Here is a 22337-nt window from a genome sequence, read left to right as displayed (position 1 = left end):
TTTTGGAAGTAGAATTTATCCAAAAAGTGAGAGGACCAATCTAGAATCATTAATTTGATTAGTGAATCCGTTCTTGTTGATGGGAAATACAAAGTAGGTCTTGGACACTGCATCACCAATTAAAGCAGTCTTTATATCCAGTGTTGGTGACAGAATGTCCCCATAAGTGTGTGTAATAGAAAGAGCACAGGCTTTGGAATAAAATAGGTGTTTGCTTTGCATGTATGCTCTGAGCTTCCATTTCTGATAAATGACAAATGTGATACTTTATAGAGTTGACTCTAGCCCAGTGCTGCTCCGTGAACTCACACGAGGTCACCTGCACCACTTGCCAAAATACAGCTTGCGGGGCCGCCTCCAGCGTGTTTGATTCAGTAGGTCTGAGGGGAGGCCTGAGAATGTGCTTTGCTAGTAAGTTCCCAAGTGATTCTGATGCTGCTGGTTGGAGGATCAGTCACCTCGATAACCGCTGCTCTGAGGACTGAATGCTGTACATTATTTAAAGCACCGACCCTGTTTGCCCAATGAGACCTGGCCGGACCATCAGCTGTAATGTGTCTTTTGGAGCAAAAATTAATATAAGACCAGGTATTATATTATATTACATTACATTACATTACATTATATTATATAAGACCCAGTCTTATAGTAAAATAAGCTGATTGTCTGGCTAGGTGTTATTTTTGGGGAAACACGGCAGATAATTATTGTTCTTCAATAAACAATAAACAGCCATTCTCTGTAGAGTTGCTGTGCAAATATAGACAGTGACTATCCCCGTGGTTAAGAATTCTTGAGGCCAGTTATCCTTTTTCAGGTAGACGTAGCTTTGCTCCCTGCGTACTTGATTTCAAAGGACTATTCTCTTATTTCTGCTGGGTAGTTTGTGTGACTCCTTTAGGTAAGAATTTAAATGAGTTCAATTGATTTTTTTTTTTTGGTCTTGTTTTGTTTCTTTGGTGTGCCCTGTGATCATTTTGTTGTTTTCTGGTTTGGGTTCTCCTTTCTCCTTTGCACAAACCTTTACTCAGACCACTGGATGAAGCGTGGTACAAATTTCATCTATTTCTACCCTCCTCGTCCCTTCATGGATCTTGGGTTTAGGCCTTAGCAGATATTCTCATGCTGATTTGAGAGCTTGCCTTTTGAGACTTATTTCTTTCTAGGCCGCCAATGTTTCCTTCCTCAGCTTGTTCATCTGCCTTGTGCAGAAACGAAGAGTAATGTCTTTCCCTCCCTGCGGTTTATTTGAAATTATTTATAGACCAGTCACTGGCTGCATGCCGCCTCCTCCCCTCCCCACCTTCTTTTTCTGGTGTAATTTCACTTTAGGTAGTTGCTTCTGTGTAGGATGTTCTATCTAAGGACATGTCATGGGAGTGGAAGTATTTTCTTGTCACAAACAGCTAATCAAAGCAGACAGTGTGATTTAATCTTGGATTACCCTTGCAAGGGAGTGTCACAGGCTGGTGGTCATTTTGTATCTGAGACTATACCCAGGTCCCCACAGCTAAAAGCAGCTGATTTGGGTGCATGTGCGCCCACAACTCTGCACCCAGTAGGTCTAGGGGTGTTTTCCACTGTTCCTCCTGGACAAAAGAGGACTGGGTCCCTTCAAGTTATTTCTTCTTTTGTCTTAATACTTAGTATTCACGGGTGGCATTCTGGCTGACAGACAATGCAGTATCCATCACAGCCCAGTTTTTATGATTCTTCCAGGCCTTAAGAGTTTTTCCCACAGCCATTTCCAGGGTGTGTGTGTGTGTGTGTGTGCAAGCACGTGCGGAGAGGTGGCATGGGGTTGAGAATATTTACATATGATATGTGCCTGAGCACCTTTCATTCTTTCTGGGGATTCACAGGTTCCAACGTGCACGAGATTTCGTTTAATTTGTACCCAGCAGGGGAATCTACTCATAAAACACATGCACCCCCATAAGTCTGTCTCCACCTTTCATACATGCCTAACAGTTTCTGTGTTTTACAAAGCAAGCTGTTTGAGACCAGAGGAGGAGAGATGACACTAAATGACACTGTAGCTGTCCCTTGGCGCACAGAATTCATGCTTCTAGTCGTGCGCTGAGAAGGGCAATTCCGTATACTGATCAACATTTTCTCGGGTGGCTTATCTTTTAAAATGGAATGTGTTGTATTTTTAGCCTTCGGGGTTTTTTTTAGGGATGGTGGTATCTCCCAGAGTGTTGCACAGAGATCCTGATGAGCCGGTTCCCTCCAGGAGTGATGAGGAGAGAGATTTTCACAGACTGCTTGCAAGGGCAAATAGGGTCAGCCCTTATCTGTGTGTGTTTTATCCACAGTGAAGTGTGGAAGGGAACGCGTTGGTTTCCCATCACCCTGACAACAGAGGGTCCCCCCAGCCCACAGTAGGAACTCATTCGTTTATCCAAGGGTTTCAGAATTTCATTATGTGAATTCCATGGACTGACTTCAAGTATTTTGGGAGAATGTTACTGTGGATTCTCTCCTAGTACTCATTAGTAGTGGTGTCCTGCTCAAGTCACCAAGTGTCCTTCTGGAGCTGCTATCTCCTCTTCTCTGGAGAGATGAGAAGAAGCTTAAGTACAGTTGGCCCCCCCTCCATATCCTCGGGTTCTGCATCAGTGAATTCAACCAACCACCGATCAAAAATATTCGGGGGTGGGGGGAGTGTTACATTGTTGCTGACGTGTGCTATGTAGTTAGGCCTACAATGATTGCATCTGTACTGAACATGTACAGACATTTTTTTCTTGTCATTATTTCCTAAACAATACAGCATAACAACTATTCACATAGCATTTACATTGTATTAGATATTGTAAGTAACCTAGAGGTGATTTACAGTACATGCACATACGGCACCGTTTTATATAAGGGACTTGAGCATTCTCGGATTTGGGTATGAGGGGGTCCTGAAACAATCCCCCCAGATACGGAGGGACAGCTGCAGAATAGAAAGAGCCTTCCTGTGCTGGGACATTTCTTTGAAGTCTTGCAGTGTGTCTTAATTCATGAAATTTTTACTTGCTATTTCTTATATGGATTTGGGTTTATTTTAATGGAAAAATACTTAAAGTTACCACCAAGTAAAATCTTTAATTTTGGCTCGTTTATTTTAGACATCCTGGATATTAGGTTACATTCGAATGTTCGTCCTCTGTCCTACATTTTATTTGGACATAATTGGCATATAACATTGTATAAAGTTTAAGGTGTATGTGAGAAACATCCTGACCTGTAGAGAATCTTTATTAGACTTTATTTGAGCCCAAACTGATGACAGTGGCTGGGAATCAAAGCTCTCAAATTCTCTGGGAGAATGGCAGTTTGCAGGTTCCTTTATGCAATTTGGAATTAAGGAGGGAAAGTAAGGAAGATGACAAGAAAGTGGGAGAAAGAATGGTGGTGATTGGATTACAGGATAGGTAACGAGATTCTGTGCTCTCTTGAGGGTGGTTACTTTGAAAAACAGGCATTTGAAAGGTGTGTTAACGTAGATGGTAACAAAACAAGGGACAGAGCTTATTGCTTAAGGCAAAGGTAAACCTTTTACGAAAGAAGTTACATGCCTGAGGCATGACGACTCACCCTGACCTGCTCAGTTAGGGATTTATGGTCAGATCACCCTAAGAGGTTACTTTCCGCGGGACCCCCTTTTTCCATTCACTCCTACAACCTGGGGGTTTGGTGTGTGTGCATGTTGTGAAGTGATCACTGCAGTGAGTCAGCACATTCATCACCTCACAGTTACCTTTTTGTGTGTGTGGTGGTGAGCGATTTAAGATTTACTCTCTGTAGCAACTTTTAAGTATACAGTACAGTGTTAGTAACTATAGTTGCTGTGTTGCCGGAGGTGGGTTCTTGATATCGTCACAGGAAAGAATTGAGGGACGCACCGAATGAGCCAAGCCAGCTGCAGATTTATTAAAAGGAGGACAGTACACTCTCAAGAAGGGAGAGTGGCCAGGCCTGGAGAAGAGCAGTTGCACTGAAGAAGCACCAAGAGGCTTAGGAATTTATTCTAAAATGAGGGTGCAAAATAGTGCAGACTCATTAGGGGTGGCGTTCCAGGCGTTCCTAGATGGGTCCTCGCTGACCACTCCTTCCTGTGGGGCGGAGGGAGTTTTGTCCTTCTGTGGCTGTTGGACCTGTCAGGGTGGCACAGGGGGTGGAGATTTTCCCTCATTGAAATGCTAATAACATTAGAAGCCTTACAGCAGCTAAAGTCCACCTGTGGAGGCAAGACAGCGCCCTGGATCTGCTCTAGGCTGCTGCAGTCTAGCTCTGGCTGGTCGGGAAGCTGCACTTTCTCTTAAGGATGATCTCATCTCCTCCCTCCTTTGTGTCCCCCCCCCTCCCCTTTCTGCCTAAGGTAACAACTGGGCTGTACTTTACATCCCCAGAATTTACTCATCTTGTAACTGGAAGTTTTACCTTGTCCACCATCACACATGCGTACAGAGGCAACCACCAATCTACTCTCTGTTCTTATGAGTTCAGTTTTTTTAGAATCCACATGTAATGAGATCATATTTGTCTTTCTCTGTCTGACTTATTTCACTAAGCATAATGCTCTCAAGGTCCATCCATGTTTTCACACATGGCAGGATTTTCTTTTTTATAGCTGAGTAATGTTCCAGTGTCTATACCAGATTTTCCTTATCCATTTATCTCCTGCTCTACTCTTAGATTGTTTCCATGTCTTGGTTATTATTGTAAATAATGCTGCAATAAACATGCGTTGGAAGTATCTCTCCTTGATAGGGATTTCATTTCCTTTGCATAAATACCCAGAAGTGGGATTGTTGGATCATATGGTAGCTCTGTTTTTAATTTTTTGAGCAACCTCCATACTGTTTTCCATAGTTGCTGTACTCATTTGCATTCCCACCAGCAGTGCACAAGGGTTCTCTTCACCTCCTGCCAACACCCTTTTTCACATAGTTTTTTCTTATTCAGATATTTACATTCTGTTTTCACATTCACTTAAACCGAGTTTAGTCCTGAGGAGAATGGGAGTCTGGTGGACTGTCCTGACCTGAGATAGCGTGTGATTCCCCATCTGTGGTGCCTCCCAGGTCTGGCTTTCGGGTTTGAGCGCTCATGGGACCCACCCAGCCCCACCCAGCCCACTGGGAGCCTAAGTGCTGCCACACCCTGCTCTCCAGCTGGGTGGTTTTATTGTTTTATTGTTGAGTTGATTGCATTGAAGTCCAGGGGTGTGACGTTATCTTTGTTTGCAGTTGTTTGTTTTGAGAAGGGGAGGTCTGAAAGGAGTAAATTGTGCCTTTCTTCCTGGTAAGTTCCCGTGTGGTGAATGAGCGTGTTCCAAGCCTTTCCATCCCAGAAGGAGTTGTTTCAGGGACCGGAGGGAATGACAAAAACTGAAGTTCCACTGGTGTCGCCTCAGCCATCTTTCTTTGTCTGCTGTGACTGGATTAGACTTTCTTTGTCAGCTCTTTACGAAACCTAAGTTTTCCTCCTTGGACCTGGAAGACTGGTGTGATGTGTGTCCTGAGTCAGATCTGTCTCTTCACGGCACACATGTGTGTCCTTCGTTTGCCCATCCCCTGCGGTCCCTTTTCTGTCCAGCTCGGTTGTGTTTTGGAATCTTTGCCTCATTCCCTTTCAGGTGCACTCTTGCTGGCACTTACTTACGTTGTGGGGGTCCTCCCCTGGCGAAGTGAAACAGTTACCGTGTTGTCTTGTTTCCATTGTTGAAGCAGTAGCTGAATGAGGAGACGATGCATGTTCTGAGTTTTCTGGGTTAGTTTCCCTTCCAGTCGTCGCCGTACTCTTCTGTGAAATGCATTTACAATTTCCATTACTTACTGATCTGTCACCGAGTAGTATTTTGTTCTAGGATCCCCAGCTCAAGTTTGTTGGTATCTTTATAATCCTAGGACCTCATGAAAGTCTAGAACAGGGAGATCTCACTTCCCTGGTGGCACCAGTAGCCCCAACAATGCACCCTTTTCTACCTGCAGTACGAATTTGTGTATTTTCTGCTTTTAAAATCGCATAACATAAAAAGAGTAATTTGATTTAAAACCAAACAGCCCTGTGAAGTTAGACTACGGTACCCTGCATCTCAGACAAAATGTCCATTTCAGAATGTACTGGGTGAAACCTGGGATACCTGGAATTGTGTAAAATACGAGAGGAAACAGATAAACTTGAGGAAGAGGGCAGTTGAAGGAACAAGCTGGGAAAGTGAATTACTATAATTTTTGTAACCCTTAGGAGGGTCCTCAGGGGCAGTGTCTTGGGGCCTCTTCTGGGTGTGAGGTGATTGTAGCTGCTCTGGGGGGGGGTTGGAATGGGGGTCAAGCAGGAACCGCTGAGTGTGCAGCTGGAAGTGTTCTACTGGGCTTATTGACGACAAATAGCTGAAGGTTGAGCCTTAGCAACCCTTCCCAGGACTGACTGCATGGCTGGGAGTGTGGCGATTGGCAGCCTATTGACACAGTTAAAGATGGATGCCTCTTTGATCAAAGGCGGAGACCAGTAGGGCATGTTTAGGCTGGTGGAATTGAAGAGACTCGCTATAAAGAGAGTACTTAACGCACCCCTGGCCCCCAGTGCCTGCCACCCACATCTTTCTGAACAGGATTCTGATTTGCCCTGTTTATTGGCATAGAGTTTTGTGAAGCCAGCTGTGTGGAAGGAAGCTTGCCACCTACCTAACCTGCTTCTTTGAGTTAATCAGTAGATTGCAGAGGAGAGAAGAAGGTCGTTTCTTCCCACCGTTCTCACCATATCCTTGTTTCTGACTATTTGGGAAGATGTGACAGTTTTTCCTCACTACTCCACCCCTTCCTTCATTGTGGTCTTTACTTGCACCTTCCTTTAAAATGGCCCCTGGGGTTCTGCCTTCTCTTCAGAGGTGGCTTGCCATGTGGTGGTGATGGTGCAGTACGTTCGAAAAGCCCCATGAGGATAGTTCCCTGGACGGAGTGCTTCAGCTACTCAGTTGGAATAGCTTGTTCTGATGGTGGTTGGGCAGCAGAATAGGAGAGAAGGGGGACCACTGGAAAGCAACATGCCTATAGGAAGCAACACAAGCATTCCTTGGAAGGAGACGCTGAAGCTAGGTTTGAGGCTGGGGATTGAAAAATAAAATTTTGGTAGTTAGTCACTTTTTAAGCTTCTAGCTCCTAATTGTGGTTGACGCTTTCATGGATCTCAACCCTCCTTCCCCACTTACATCCCCGTTGTTTTCACCTTTACTAAGATCATGAAGAACTTTGGGGTTCTCTTCCATTTCTTTTATTCTTTTCTCTTATTTTTGCCGCCCTTCCCTCTCTCTGGGGAATGAGTGGAGCCAGGCCATATGAAAGCTTTCTGACAGCACCTAGGACAGATCCAGGGCCTTCTTTGGAGGGTGTAACCGGCTGGGAAGGAGGCTGACCTCCTGGCTGTATCATTCCCTGTTTATTATGGATGAGGAAGATGGGCTCAGAAATCGGGATTAAGGAAGGAAGTTTTTCAGCCCTTTGGAGTTGCCGAGGGGATGCATCTAGCTTTGGCTGTTTATCTTGAGTCCTGCTTTGGAAAGGTTGGGCTTTTCTCTGGCTGTTTCCTGGAACTAAATGGGAACGGAATTGTCAGGGAGTTTCAGTGCTAAGAGGGAAAGGAGTAACAAGTCAGCTATAGAACTGGGTGAGGGGGCAGGCGTGTTTGGATTTCCGCCTACCTCCCAGCTCACTTCTGGGAGTTTCTATTACGGGCTTTGCTCAAATCCTTAAGAAGTCCATTGAGCTATTTTTGTTAGCATCCCAGCAAATACAAATATGATGGTAGCTCTGGAAAGGAGTGGTAAGTCACTCGTCTCATTAATAGCAGGGTTTTGTTGGTTAAATGACTGTAAGACAGGTAAAGTATTTGACAACAAGGCCCCTTGTGAGTCAAGCAGAGAATGACTTTCCCACTTGGAGAAAATGTCATTTTGTGATGCAAACGAGTTCTAGTCAGAAGACATTCTCGCTAGACCCTTTTGAGGGTTCATTGAAGACAGGCATGGTTGTGGGGGACACACGTCTTGCAGGTGTTCAGTGAGTCACCTCTGCCTGACTAGTGCTGCCGTCCAGTGGTGACGTCTTTCCACTTAGTGCACCTTCCTAATATCAGGTAGATGGCCCCTGACTCATATGCCGCAGAGTCAGGCTGGGCCAGGTGGCTGCTGAGTGACGAGTGGGAGGCCTTGTCTACTGGGTCGAGCTGTCTGTCTTAGGTCGGGGGATGGTTATGAAGAGTATAAGTGAGACAGAATGTTCTGAGCGAGTTGGAAGGGAGGAGTCCTCCTCCCACCCCCCATTACCTCCTCCTTTCCTCTGGTCTAGTTTAAGATAAAGCTCACTTCGTTGGTTGGTTTTGCTTCAGCGATGCCGTTTGGAAAGACGTTTCTGCTTCCTGGCCTGCCGTATGGGTACTCCTGTGCAGTTACTCTGTGCAACCCCGAGCGTTGGAAAAATTCAGCGTTGCCTGGAGGCTCTCCTCAGCATTGTTAGAAAAGACGGTGATTTCCAAGCCTGGACTCCCTTCTGCCTACTTTGAATTGATCCAGTTTCCTTGGTTTTCAATGTAAATTTCCTTGCCACTGGTGTATCTCCCCAGGCCCATCAGGGCAGCTGCCAGTGCCATGGAGCCTGAGATGGTGCCACGTGCGTGCCCATTTTCCAGCGGGAGAATGCCATTACACTAGGATCGCAAATTACTCCAGGATCACAAAGCACAAACAGTCAAAAGGAAGATAATTGCTCTTCTTATGTTCATTAGCTATTAGCAGATTCTTTAATTATGATCATGTTTTCTCATCTTTAGACAATTGCCATAAAAACCAAAAGCTCTTTCATAAATGTCCAGGAAGAGACAATGTGGAAATTGTAGTAAACCCTTTGATTACGTACAGAGCAGACTCCACTCGGCAGTTTGGTTGCTGACAGCTTAAGTAACGCCCTGTACCTTGAAAATTACACGATTATGTTTCGGCTTACTAAAATTCTGCCAGAGCCCCCCAGACGAGTACTTGATGCTTCTTAATGAAGGAAACAAGGTGCATTACTTTAGTTTTGCCTTTTCTTATCTTTCCTTGACGGTAAAAATCACTTTTGGAGGAAGGTCTTATTTCAGAAAACCGTCTTGTGGATTTTTGCCGCAGGTATGTTTTTACTGTATAAATTCCTGGGTTGTGAGTTTCTGTGTATTTTCTTTCCATACAAGCAAGGAGCTTGAGTTTTGATTGAGCCGACAGGACAAAAGGATATTGCTAATAGTGTTTATATACTACTTTCCATAAACAGTGGCTGGCTTCTTAGCTGGCATTAGATTTTTAGTACAGGTCCTGAAAATTGGTCAGTCCCAGGGCTTGTCATAAATCTACTTACCAGTGTCATTAAGTCCATTTTCCTTCTTGGTGATCCCAGAGCTGGACTCTGAAGTCTCTTTATTGCCATCTATTGGTGGTTATTGGCTACTGCATAGGATTGCCAGTGGGCGGGGAAATTGTCCAGGATCTCTGTTCTGTTTGTCACCCTTTAAAAAAAGCAAATCTCTGTTAAGTAGACTTACTGTCTGAGAGGCAGAAGTTATGAGAAGCCAAAGCCTACTCCAGATCGTTGCAGGACTAGTCGTCAGGACTAGTTGGCATTCGGAGCGCTCCGTTTGTGACACATGCTGATGGAGTTTACAACCGGACCCACCATGCAGCTCCATCGAGAAGGTTTCTGGTGGGATGGCTACAGGATGGAGTTTTTAGTTACACCCTTAGGATTCTGCTGGATTTTGTTTTTTAATGATGGAGCTGTGTAGCATTGCAGGATGTAATTTCATAATATGTTTTTCGGTTTTTCCTTGAAAGGAGGAAGGAAAACCTGATTGTTACCTCACAGAGTCAGTCATTCAGTCTCCTTTCCCATCCATCATCTTGGCCAGAATTCCAGGAGATTTCTGGCAGTTTGCAATTGGTATTGAGTAACCTAATTGAGAAACTACTGGGTTTTTGTTGAAATAATACTTTAAAAACAAAATTGGCAATCCCACCTCCAGAGAGGGTAGAACGGCAGATTAACATTTTAACTGGCTCTTCTAGGCTTTTAAAACTGAATGTGCTTTAGATAATTTGTTCACACCTTGTAACTACAACAATGTATTAGGAATTTCTTTGGCCAGATCCTAGCTAGATTCTCATGACCCTTAACTTCCACGAGCTGTTCTACTCTTGTTATCCGATTTGATTCTCTTCTGTTGTAAGATACAGTTTTTGCTCACGACTGACCTGAAACTGACAGTCTTTGTGGAGAAGAGCTTTTGCAGCTCTTACCATGTTTCCTCAAAAATAAGACCTAGCCCGACCATCATCTCTAATGCATCTTTTGGAGCAAAAATTAAAATAATACCTGGTATATTATATTATGTTATTATATTATACCCAGTCTTATTTTAAAATAAGATCGGGTATAATCTATAATATAATATAATATAATATAATACAATATAATATAATATAATATAATATAATATAATATAATATAATATAATATAATACAAATTAAACATAACAAATTAAAATAATACCATAATATAATATGTTATTATATTATACCCAGTCTTATTTTAACATAAGACTGGGTATAATATATAATATAATATAATGTAATACCCGGTCTTATATTAATTTTTGCTCCAAAAGACGCATTAGAGCTGATGGTTCAGCGAGGTCTCATTTTCGGGGAAACACGGTAGATCCTGGGTTTGGAGTTGGAGTCCTGATAAGAAGAGGGTTACACTGCCTGGGGATGGCAAAACAGGCAGCTTTCCATAGGTAAACTCTAACACATGTGACATTTGTGACTGACAGAACAAAAGGGCTTTGTTGCTGCTTTAATTGTTGATTAATGACGATCCCTCTCAAATTTGACATGGTTGCTTTCTAGAACACAAAAGAAGTCAATGTCAAATATTTCCTTGGTCATGACAGTCATGCTTTCCTGGCAGCCTTGGTTCTTTGACATTGCAAAGATGTGGCATAAGATTTTCAAAAACCTTAATTGCATAATTTTTAATTAATTGAATCAAAAGCTGTGCTGCACATTACTTTTTATACCACCTGTGTGGTATCTCACCATCCACCTGAGATTTATGTGCCTCCAGTAATGCTTTACTTGGGGAGACTGCACGTAGCGTCTAGATATCGAGTGCTGTGATTGACTTGTGATACTCTTCCTCCTCTTCCCTGATCTTTGCCCCTGAATAAAAGAAAAATAAAGGCTCTTCTTTCTCTGGTGCCTGCTTTCCAGGGCCTGAGGTGGTGCAGTATTTGTGAGCAAGTGGAACACTTTCTCCTTGAGGTGGTTGTGACGTTCGGGTGGTTTGCTATGCTTGCCTTCTCCTTGGGCTGGCTTTTTGGTGGGGAGAGCTGATGAATATATTTCTAAGTAATTAAGTTAGAGCTCCTAAGGATGCCTGGGAGTTTTGAAGGAAGGTAATGTTTCCCTAGATGAGTGAATTATTCCTAATTGGAACTATGAATTCTTGAGGAAGCAGAGTATAGAGAGAGTTGTTACTGTTTAATAGTTTAAGGGAATTACGGCACAGTTTTTGGAGTTGTGCCATGTTTTAACCAAGTGTGTGGATATTTAACATTTTTCCCACCGCCATCTTCTAAAGTACCAGGCAGTAAGTATATGTACCTCAAAATCTAAAAGTTACCGGGTTTGTTGTTTTGCCCTGACAAGGTGTGATTAGGAAGGTGGTGCTGGGAATCTATAGCTTAGCAACGTGGGCATTTTAGATCTAAGATCCTAATTTCCCACTGGGCACAGGGAAAGGTCAGTATTTCTCATCTTGAATTATGAAATCATATATCCCAAAGAAATTATTACAGGAATTCTTATATTTAAGTTTTACAGATGAAATCAGAGGAGATTGGACCTAGAAGGAGCTGTAGCTCTCGCCTTTTCATGACCCTCCCCCACCTGCTTAAGAAATGAGCAAGTAGATATTCAGCTTGCTCTGGGTTACAGGTGCATTAAAGCCCAGGTGCTGTGGTACGCTGTTCTTTTACTTGTACCTGTCTGACCACGCAAAACTTTATAAGGATTCATCTTGAGGAGATTCAACCACAAAAAGTTCCTTTAGGTAAATCTGGTTAATAGCAAACCCCTACTGTAAATTGCTGCCTATGTATTTTATTTCTTTTTAATTCTTTTTCTTTTAAAAAATTTTCTTAGTTTTTTTCTAGCTGCCTCTGTATTTTAATTAAGACATGTGCTGCAAATATTTACCAGCCTGTGGTTTTTAGCACAAACAAACAATTTCATCTGTTTACGTATAAAGCAAGAAATGAGGCCTGTGGACCATTATGAGATCTCCAGAAATGCCTTGAAGCTGGCATTCTGTGGAGCAAAACTCCTGTCATGGAGCCAGCCGACCTCCCTTTCTGTCCTTGTGTGACATCCCCACACCCTGATAAAACATTATTACAGCTATGGAGCAGAGTGGGACGTGAGCATTGCAGGCTGTAGTTTATCGCCAGTGCTTCTCGCTGGAGAGTTTGGTATGAGTTGGCCTTTGCTTGCCTCTGGGTTCATTTGAAGATGTGTTTATTTTCTCCTTGCTCTACAGTATATTTACAACCATCCGGCGTGGTGTGCCCGCAACTGCACTTGCATCTGAATTTGGTGGGCAGCCTGCCCTGGGAAGGGTATAGCCCCTGCATGACCCCTCCCGTACCCGCACGCACGCAGGCACACTCTTGTTTCTTTGAGTAGCTGCCAGGTTTGTAGTGTGTGCGTCTGGGGTAGAATAGCGTGGGTAATTATTTTGGGGATGGGAAACACAGGAAAATTTTTTTTGAATAGGCCTTTCAGCAAGTTGGCAGAGCTTCAGGGCCGTCCCACACCGGTACAAAGGGCGCAGCCATGCTGGTCATTCTGCATTTGCTAGACACAAAGTATCTTAGTTTTTGAATGGGCAGACCCTCCCCTCCCACCCATTCCTTGCTCTTTGTTTAGAATTGAGATGTAATCTAAATAATTGGATTTACCAGCTTACGTTTTTAATATTGGGAAATGAAGTTAATAAAATGGTGTTTTGGCTTACACGTCCCTCAACAAGGGGCCAGCTGGGCATTTCTTTAAATCACTTAGTCCCTCTCGCTCCTGCTTTCTCCATCCAAATTGTATGCATACACTGTGTCTTCCTTGGGTTTGTAAACTGTCAGAAATCCTGGACAGAAATGGAATTTAATTAACCTAGAAATTGCTTTTGTGCCGTATTTAGGGCTGCCCTGGAGATTGAGTGCAGAGATAGCAATAAGCCGGTTAACTCCATCCTGTAGATAACCCCAGAGGAAACCTGGAGGAACAGTGCCACCCTCGTGTGAGGCTTCTGATGGCATACTGCCCAGGAAGCTGCTAAATGCATGATTTGGGGAGGGCAGGAGCCACACACAGGGTATTATTACAAAACAGAAAATATTTGGCACAGGACTTTGTCGGCTCATCAATGGAGTTTCTTTACAAATATCGCCTTGCAGTTCACTTGCTAACTTTCAAAATAACGCCAGTGTTAATTTTGGTGTGTTTCTTTGTTCCCATGAAGGTGCTACACTTTGAAAAAAAACAAACAAACAAAAAAAACCCCACGTAAATACAACACAGGTTTAAAGGTATTTTTTGGATGAAATTTAAAGTGATCAAGCAAAATAATTTTTTGTTGGCTGTGACAACCCTAAATGAGATGCCTCAGTAGAAAAAGAACCTTCTTGTGTACTCGTGTATCTTAGGGAGTGGAAGGGAAAAAGGATGAAGATGGACCACCCCTCCCCAACCCCCAGCTCATGCAGCTCGATCAAGGAGTACCGACAGTCTCTGATACGTGTTGTCCTGTGTGAACGGTGTGTGGCAGGGCCGTCCTCCGGGGTCCAGCATGTGGTGGCCGTGGACAGCTGTGCTGTGTGAGGACACAGGGACCCTGAGTGCATGCCTTGTGGTGGGGTGCACCTCGAGCCTCATGGTGGTGAAGAGCCAGAACCAGACCTTTGGCGTTTGGTAGACCGAACCAGTAACTGGCACGTGGCTCAGGAAATTCTTACTAAGGGGATGACTGTGGTGATGGTAGCAGTTGTGACCACGTGGGCAGGGGTTCAGTAGAGTCCTGTGAGCCTGATTCTTAACGACGCTGAGTCCAGCTGACCTTTGGGTAGACTTGCACTGGCATGGCCAGTAACTGTCCCCGGGGCAGAACACCATGTGTTTCCCTCTTCTGTTGCTATCAGGCCTGTTTTAGGTGCATCCAGCTGTTTCCCGGGCACCTCTGGATGGCCATTCAGTCTGCCCCTGTGCTCAGGAAACTCCCATGTGTTTCATTGTGAGATTTCTGAAGAGTGACCGGTGAATTGTGTGGCTCATAAATTGTAGGTACACGGCATGGAGTTCTGTCGCTTCTCTGCACTCACGGACGGCTTGTCCTCGATGCGTGGTAACAGCTCTGTGCAGAAATGGGTCATAAAGAGGAGACCGCAGTACGGCCTACTCTTGGGGGCCCACAGAATGTCAGAGGAATGCAATTGGGGTTGAGTGGTAGGTCCTGGGGGGCGTAGAACTTTACGACGGTTGGATCTCTCTGAGGAGGTGACATTTGAGCAGGGACCTGGAGGAAGTGACCTCCATAAAAATGAACAGGCCTGAAATGTTTCCCCCACCGGATGATGAGACGAAGCCAGCCACGGCAAGATAAAAGAGAAGAGCATTCCAGGTGGCCAGAGCGGGCTTGAGTAAGCAAGGTCCCTTCTGATCATTGTCTCTATCTTAGGGCATTTATTTCTACATGGAGGGACACTCTGGGGGACCAGATCAGTAACCTGACTTCATTTCAACTTCCCTTTGGGACCTTCTAGCTTAAATGGGATTCATACCAGTGTGCCTGAATTTTCTTCTTTTTTGTCATGACTTGAATTGCCATGGGGCTCCTGGACCCAAGAGCTTATAGGGAAGGGGCACACCAGATGGTCTTGCCCACGGCAAGGCTGCGCTTCACCTGCCACTTGGATGCGGATGGTGTGACAGAGAAAACTCTGACCCAAGGACTTAGAGTCCTTCTCAGTTGATGCACCTAGGCAGTAAGGGTGACCTGAAGATCCCTCCAAAAATCAAAGCCGTTAGCTTTTTAACATTTGCCTCATACAGCAAACAGAAAAAACAGACCATAGCTGTATTCTCAGAGCTTGCTATTTGCACTTGTTAGTCCTTTAATTCTCATACACACATTTACACCACAGAAGGTAAGTGACAGCGATGATTTGATCTGAAACTCACACCTCTATTCTCTCACCCCACTGCTCCCAACCCTAGGTTTTTAACACACTGTAAATAAAATGTTACCCTCCATATATTTATTCATATATAAACATGTTCATTTCTTCCTTAACTGGGTTATATTTATTTGATCTATGTAATTTGGGTTTGATTTAATTGGTTTAATTGATGCAAGGAATACACCTAGAGTTCCAAGAGTGAAGGAGGCTTCTTAGGGGGAGTCCTTCCTTAATCAATTGATAAAATTTAAACATGGAAGTGAATCGTGCTCTAGTTGATTCTTCTGTGGTTTGCACGGGGGACAAGCACCTTCTGTGTTTTCTTTGTTCTGCCATTTGTGTGTCTTACCAATGGGCAGTGGGGGCCATCCTGCCTGAACTCTGGGCTGAACGGCTTTGGAGGCCTCATGTGCTGCTGTTTTTCCTTCACCCCAGGAACCCTGTACTCTACCCACCCCCACCCCCACAATGACTGAACCGCCTTAGTTCAAACAATATTTCCATTTTAAAGCCATCTCACTCTGATAAGGAATGGAATGTGTTGTTTCTGGTTAAAATGCCAGGGGGGATGAGTAAATGCTACCTGCGGTGGAGGTGCCTCCTTGCTTGCCAGCCATCGCAGGTTGGCACTCCCAGAGCCCCAGCCCTCTTTAGCTGGTGGGAGGGGTCTGGCCTGGCCTGCCCGCCCCTCAGCTCTGCTTCCCACATCTCCAGGGACAGGTGGTCTGGTTCTTCAGTGTATCTACACACACACACACACACACACACACACACACACACACACACACACACCCCGTTCTTCAGTGTATCTACACACACACACACACACACACACACACACACACACACACACACACACACCCCCCCCCCCCCCAGCTTTCTTTACTGATTTAAGGTAACAGACTCAGTTCCTTATTCTAGCTTGAATCACCTACCCCTCAAACACACCTGCATGGCTAAAGAGTGCTTATGGCATGGATTTGGCCTCTAATTCGTATCCTTCAAACTCTTTTGTTGTGTGAGGCCAGCAAAGCAAAGTCAACACCTTTGTAATCCTCCTGGGACTTCGCAGGATAAAAAGCCAAACCACAGACCGGCCCTTTCTGCAAAGTACGGATTCTTCTTGGCCTCTAAAAAAAGAGATTGGTTTGTCTTGTTCTTTCGTTCCTGCTTTCATCTGGGTCTTACAAATACTTAATCACTTGGGAGCTCGGTTCACTCCTCTGAGCGGTAATTTATTTTATTGCCACTTTCTAATCTGTTACTGCCTTATTTTTCATAGTCTTCACTGAGAAAGTCATCAGGCAAAAAGTGCCTTTTATTTGAACAATGGTAGGAACAGTTTATCTTTGAGGTCCTGAAATTGTGAAATATCTCACCGTGTCCCGCTCTGTCATCTGCGCCTGGTCTGTGTGTGGTGTTTGTTTTTCATGATTGCTGCGCTGTCTTCTCATAATGTGTGGCATTTGCTGTCGCTGACTTTTGAAAAAGCAATAAATTTGGAGCATTCTGTTCACGTGCAGCCTGGGTTTCTATAAAATCCTTCAATGCTCAGAGCGGGAGCTCTGTCCATTTAAATGAAGATATACATATTATGAAATCGCCAATTAGTGGAATGAAAGTTTTTCGTGGAATGAAAAGATACGGGTTTTCTTTTCACAGGAAGGCATGGTTGATGGAGCGGAGAAGCTTTATTGGGAGAGGAGGGTAGTCCTGCTGGGGTCAGGGCACCCTGAGGGTGGCGTTGTTACCTTGCAGGGGTGTGGCTGTTTGCGTGGGGCTCAGTGTTCTGTATTCTGGTGCTTCCTCGGAAGCAGCTCATGGTGTGGGCTGCTGCCTGGTGCCAGTGACTTGAATCCGGAAATGGAGTGAGCTTTTTAGAAACTTAAAGCGGTTTGACACAGTGATGTTATGTCTGTTGAATCTAATAATAAATTTGGGCTTGTATTTTAAGTCGTTCTTAAAATTTCATTTTCCCTCCTAGTTTGATTGTCTTATTTTATAAAAATACCCATTTGCAAAAGAGAAAAGTCAAAAGGTTGAAATAACTGAACACAGCACCAGTCCTCCTCTCAGAGAGTTTGAGAAGCACCAGTCTACAGCCTCAGTGCCACCCGCATGCCCCCAAAACCCCATCCTGTAGTCTCCCTTTTTGAAGGTCACACCCCGGCTTCGTGGCTTCCTGAGTGCACTCTTCTGGTCTGTCTTGTCTCAGATACAGGCAGCCAGTGGGTTCCAAAAAAGCTCTTTGTTCCCCATAACATGGGGCAGTCACATTTTCCCTGACCATTTCTAAGGTTTGGGAAATTGTTAAAGCTGTTTCGCTTTCTGCTGTTACTTGTTAATGGGGCTATTTCACGTTGGTTATTCCTGGGTGCCGAAGTGCTTTTGATTAGCTGTGATGTTTGCCCAGTAAGTACGAAGGAGTCGTGTGCCTCTCTTGATCAAATGCTGGTTTGCATCGGGAATGTGGTCTCTGCAGCAGTGCTTTTGGTAGGTGGTAGGGGAGGCAAGAGTTGAGACTGGTCGGGACTCAAAGGTTCAATTTAAAGGGGTTAATTTTTACGAAGGAGAAAACCATGGGTATGTATTTTGCTGTATAATTTTGTTAACTACTGGAAAGTTAATTTAAAATGTTATGTATTTTGAATGGCAGCAGTTTAACATACTACGTATTTTAAATAATCCCTACAATACTTAAGGGAAGACTTGTTCATGCTTTACAGATATATTGGATTTCTTTTTATTTCTTATGTAATACGCAAAGCAACCTTGAATTGGGCTGGCGTTGGGTGTTATCAGTCTCACGGTGATTGATTCTAATTTGGATTTCAGACCAGATCTAGATAAAGCCCTATTCTTGGTTCTTTTATGTTTTTTCCCCGCCTGACCTCAAATACTGTTTCTTGAGCATCTGTAGGAGCGGGGCTGGATAGAGAGTTAAAAGCAGTTACACATACAGGTTTTCACCCTCAGATGTGCCTACTTCCATTATGGATTGAGATTCTCAGAATTAAAGGAAGAGCTAATATGAGACAATTTATGATGTCAGGTTAGCTACTCAATAAGGAAAATTTGTTAGGATGCTTATAGAGAAAGGGAAATTAACTATCAGCTATAGTGTCAGCTACAGTGTTAGATGTAAAGAAACCTTTCCAATCATTAGATTAGTGCTCACATTGATGGAAAGGCAGGTCTTACGGAAGATTTTGTAAATGAAAGCTGTCTCGTTAATTACCTCTAAGTTGTGATTCTTAGACACTAAGTGGGTAAATTAGGGTTCAGTATCCAGGTAGGATTATAATGGGGAAGTGGCCTAAAAGGGTAGATTAAGGCCAGTTTTTCGAATTCCTGACTTAGGGGCTTGGATTGTTCCTATAGGCAGAGGGGGTAATCCATGATTTGGCGGGGACGGAGGGGTTTTGGGTAGACCAGAGGAGTACAGTAGTACCTCGGTTTTCGAACGTCTCCGTTGACGAACATTGCCGATTATCAAAGCCATAAACCCGGAAGTAAATGCTTCTGTTTTCGAACACACCTCGGAAGTCGAACATGTCACGTGGCTTCCGCCGAGTGCGAGATCCTGAGGCCTAGCTGTGGCTGTTTTCGAACGTTTCAGAACTCGAATGGTCTTCCAGAATGGATTATGTTTGAAAACCGAGGTACCACTGTATATATTTTTCCTGCATTACAAGCTTTAATTAGTGTAGTGACCTTACGTGGCTCAGTTGGTGTCAGAAGTGATTAGAGGTGGGGTACAAGACTGGGTCAGTGACAGATGGACCAGCAAGGGCAGGCTGGTGTAAGGACAGTGCAGAGGGCGTCACAGGAGACATTTATCCTAAATTGTCTCATTTGTGACAGTATCATGTTGAGGAATTTAATAAACGTGACAGGATGATTTGCATTTCCTCATCGCCATGGACTAAATCAAAAGTGCGTACGGCAGTAGTAATCCCGGGTCATCCAATACCCAGGCACTCGGTGGTCTGTGCAGGAACGTGCTGGTACACACACGTGCACATTTTATATCAGTATATAAAACACAGCCCTTTAATCAAATTTATTGCCCTTTAAAGCAGGCCTGTGGTTTATGCGAGTGGGAGATACAGAACCTTAGAGTTTGCTTGAAATAGGATCTTTTTTCCCCTTTTGTTTCCTAATGTTATTGCTGCATATAGATCTATATTCTCTGATCTCTGCTTAATTTATTTTTAATTTTCTTTTTGCTTTTACAGGCCCAGGCTGCAAGCACAAAGGAAGTTTGCTCAATCTCAGCCGAATAGTCCCAGCACAACTCCAGTAAAGATAGTGGAGCCATTGCTACCCCCTCCAGCGACTCAAATTTCTGACCTCTCTAAAAGGAAGCCTAAGACAGAAGATTTTCTTACCTTTCTCTGCCTTCGAGGTAAGATGGTGTTACCAGTTGGTTTGGAAGGAACAGCCTAGTTGGTAAAAAAAGGAATAGCACCACACGCAGGAGAGATGTTAGCTTTGGTCTCTGCTGCATGTTTCTTTCAATACCCCAGCCTGCTTTGAGGTAGTTTAAAGTGAGAACTCCCACCAAGAGGGTGCTTGAATCTTCATGTTTCTCCTTTTGTGTTCATTTGACTCTTAATTTCTAACTATACTTAACTGTGAAAATATTGGTTGATATATGCAAACCGGACCAAGTGCACGGTGAGGATAAAATTTTGTAAAAGAGGATGGGTTTGGGTTTACACAGAGATACAAAATGTTCTCTGTATCTTATTTGGGAAAGTGTTTACAACAGGAACTAAGTTTTCTAACAATTGTGAGGGAAGAACACAAAAGATTTGCAAAGAAATTGAGGAATCTTTTATGGGAATGTTAGATAGAAAGGAGCATTAGGAAGTGAACTTGGAGAGCTTTGGTGAGGTTAGTTGAGAGAAAGTGAATAGGAGGGAGAGGGTCTTTGCTATTGGTCATTGGCTTGAGGGTCAGGGTTATGTACTTTTTTTTTCTTTTCTCTTTTAAAAAAAAACACATTTTGAAATATTACAGCAAGATTTAGGTACAGTGCAAATAACTTTCTCTTAAACTACTTGAGAGAAAATTCCACTTGATACCCCATTGCTCCTTAACACATTCGTGTCTGTCTTCTTAAAATTAAGGACAGTCTCCTATCACTGTCAAAATTTGGACCTTCAGGACTTTTTCAAACTAGCACATTGGTCTTCTACGCTTGGAGTAAAACTTGTATCATCAGTTCTCTGGTTCTCAGTATTTCAGACTCAAACTAGAATTATATTACTGGGTCTCCAGCTTACACATGGCAGATTGTGGGACTTCTCAGCCTCCATAATTGCATAAGCCACTTTCATATAAGTCTCAATAAATAGATAGGTGGACAGATAGACACACATGTTGATAAAGATACATGCATTGATATGTATCCTAGTCTCTCTGTCTACGCGCGCGCGCGCGCACAGACACACACACACACACACCACCCCCATTGGTTCTGTTTTTCTGAGGATTGCTAACATACCAACAAATGCAAAAATGAAGACTTAAAATAAAAAGTAAAAATAAAATACTGTAAAAAAAATTAAGATCTTCATAATGATACATTACCGCCATCTAACCTTCAACCCCCCATATCAGATTACGTCAAATGCCTTAGTGATGTGTGAGTTCAGAGCAGAAGGATCCATTCAGAATCGGGCATTGTCTTTGTGTTTAGTCTGCTAACTCGGGAACAGTTCCTCTGCCTTTGTCTTTCATGACCTTGACTGGGAAAATATACAGGTCAATTATTTTGTAGAATGGCCTCCAGTTCGGGTTGTCGGGTGTTTCCTCATTATTAGACTCAGGTTTTGCTTTTGGGGCAGGAACATCACAAAGTCATTCTTCAGTCTTCCCGTGGTCTGTTGGATGGCACAAAATTTCAGTCTTTTCTTGCTGGTATTCACGTTGATCACCTGATTAGGGCTGGTCTGTCAGGCTTCTCCATGGTCAAGTTACCCTTTTTTCAGCCTTTGTAATTTATAAGTATTTTGGGGGGAGGTTCTTTTAAACTCCCTGTTTCATTTCTCATCAAACTCAATGTATTCATGTTTTTGTATCTGTGCGGACTCATTTCCTCATTTATTCAGAGGGTTGTCATCTGTGGTTGCCGTTTATTTTGATTTAGGTTGTCCTAGATAACCGTCAGTGGAGCCCCTTTGAGCTGCCTCCTCTGTCCTTTTGACATGTCCCTGTCATCCTTCCAGTCTTGCTTCCCGGCACAACCAAATGTTCCAGGCTGCTCTTGTCCCCGCCCCGCCCTGGGATCAGCCATTTCCCCCAGGACCATCGTTGTTTACATGGCAGCTGCTGTTTAGAAGCCATGGTCGGGGTCGTGTGCGCGCACAGCTGTTGGAGCAGCATTTCTCCTAGGCGCTCTGTGAACATGTAGTGTGTGCACGCGTGTACACATGTGCTCATTTTGTATATCTACGTGTATGTCTATGTCTCTATTCAAATCCCGTTAATTAGCACCAGTACTTCCATTTCAGTTTAATTAACTGAAGGGTTCATTCTGGTTTTCTTCCGTTCCACATTGAAGACTGAGAAACCCGGCTCCTGCTCCAAAATGTATTTGTTTACTTGATCAGTCTTTTCCTGTGTAACCATCTCCCATCTCTGCTGCTATGCCTCCCCCATCTCCCATCTCTGCTGCTATTGCCTCCCCCCGTCTCCCATCTCTGCTGCTATGCCTCCCCCATCTCCCATCTCTGCTGCTACGCCTCCCCCCATCTCCCATCTCTGCTTCTACACCTCCCCCCGTCTCCCATCTCCCATCTCCCATCTCTGCTGCTACGCCTTCCTCCACACGGAACCCTTCCAATCTCACTCGGCTCTGTCACTCCTTAGGGTGCTGTCCCCTTGTGCATGCCCACCTCGCCCTACTCTGGCCCTGACACCACACCTGGGCCACCATGGTTGCCTCTCCCTCCCTCCCTGGTTGCTCTCTCACCGATTTGCTTTAGGTCTGAATTGTTAGGGAAGGGAAAGT

The 22337-nt window shown here is 44.0% G+C and overlaps 1 protein-coding gene across 5 annotated transcripts in view; it reads left to right on the top strand.

The window, feature by feature from the left end:
• Positions 1–22337, top strand: part of JARID2 (jumonji and AT-rich interaction domain containing 2) — a 253610-nt gene that overhangs the window by 163904 nt on the left and 67369 nt on the right. For all 5 annotated transcript variants that reach the window (XM_019742971.3, XM_074335194.2, XM_074335195.2 and 2 more), the window contains one exon: positions 19555–19724. In XM_019742971.3, the coding sequence (XP_019598530.3) occupies positions 19555–19724 (170 nt within the window). The remainder of the gene's footprint in view (positions 1–19554; positions 19725–22337) is intronic.

Source organism: Rhinolophus sinicus, chromosome 14 (assembly GCF_057876585.1).
Source record: "Rhinolophus sinicus isolate RSI-liver-muscle chromosome 14, RSI-T2T, whole genome shotgun sequence".
Classification (NCBI taxonomy): Eukaryota; Metazoa; Chordata; class Mammalia; order Chiroptera; family Rhinolophidae; genus Rhinolophus; species Rhinolophus sinicus.
Note: the sequence above shows the minus strand (reverse complement) of the source record. Positions and strands in the feature narration are given on the sequence as shown.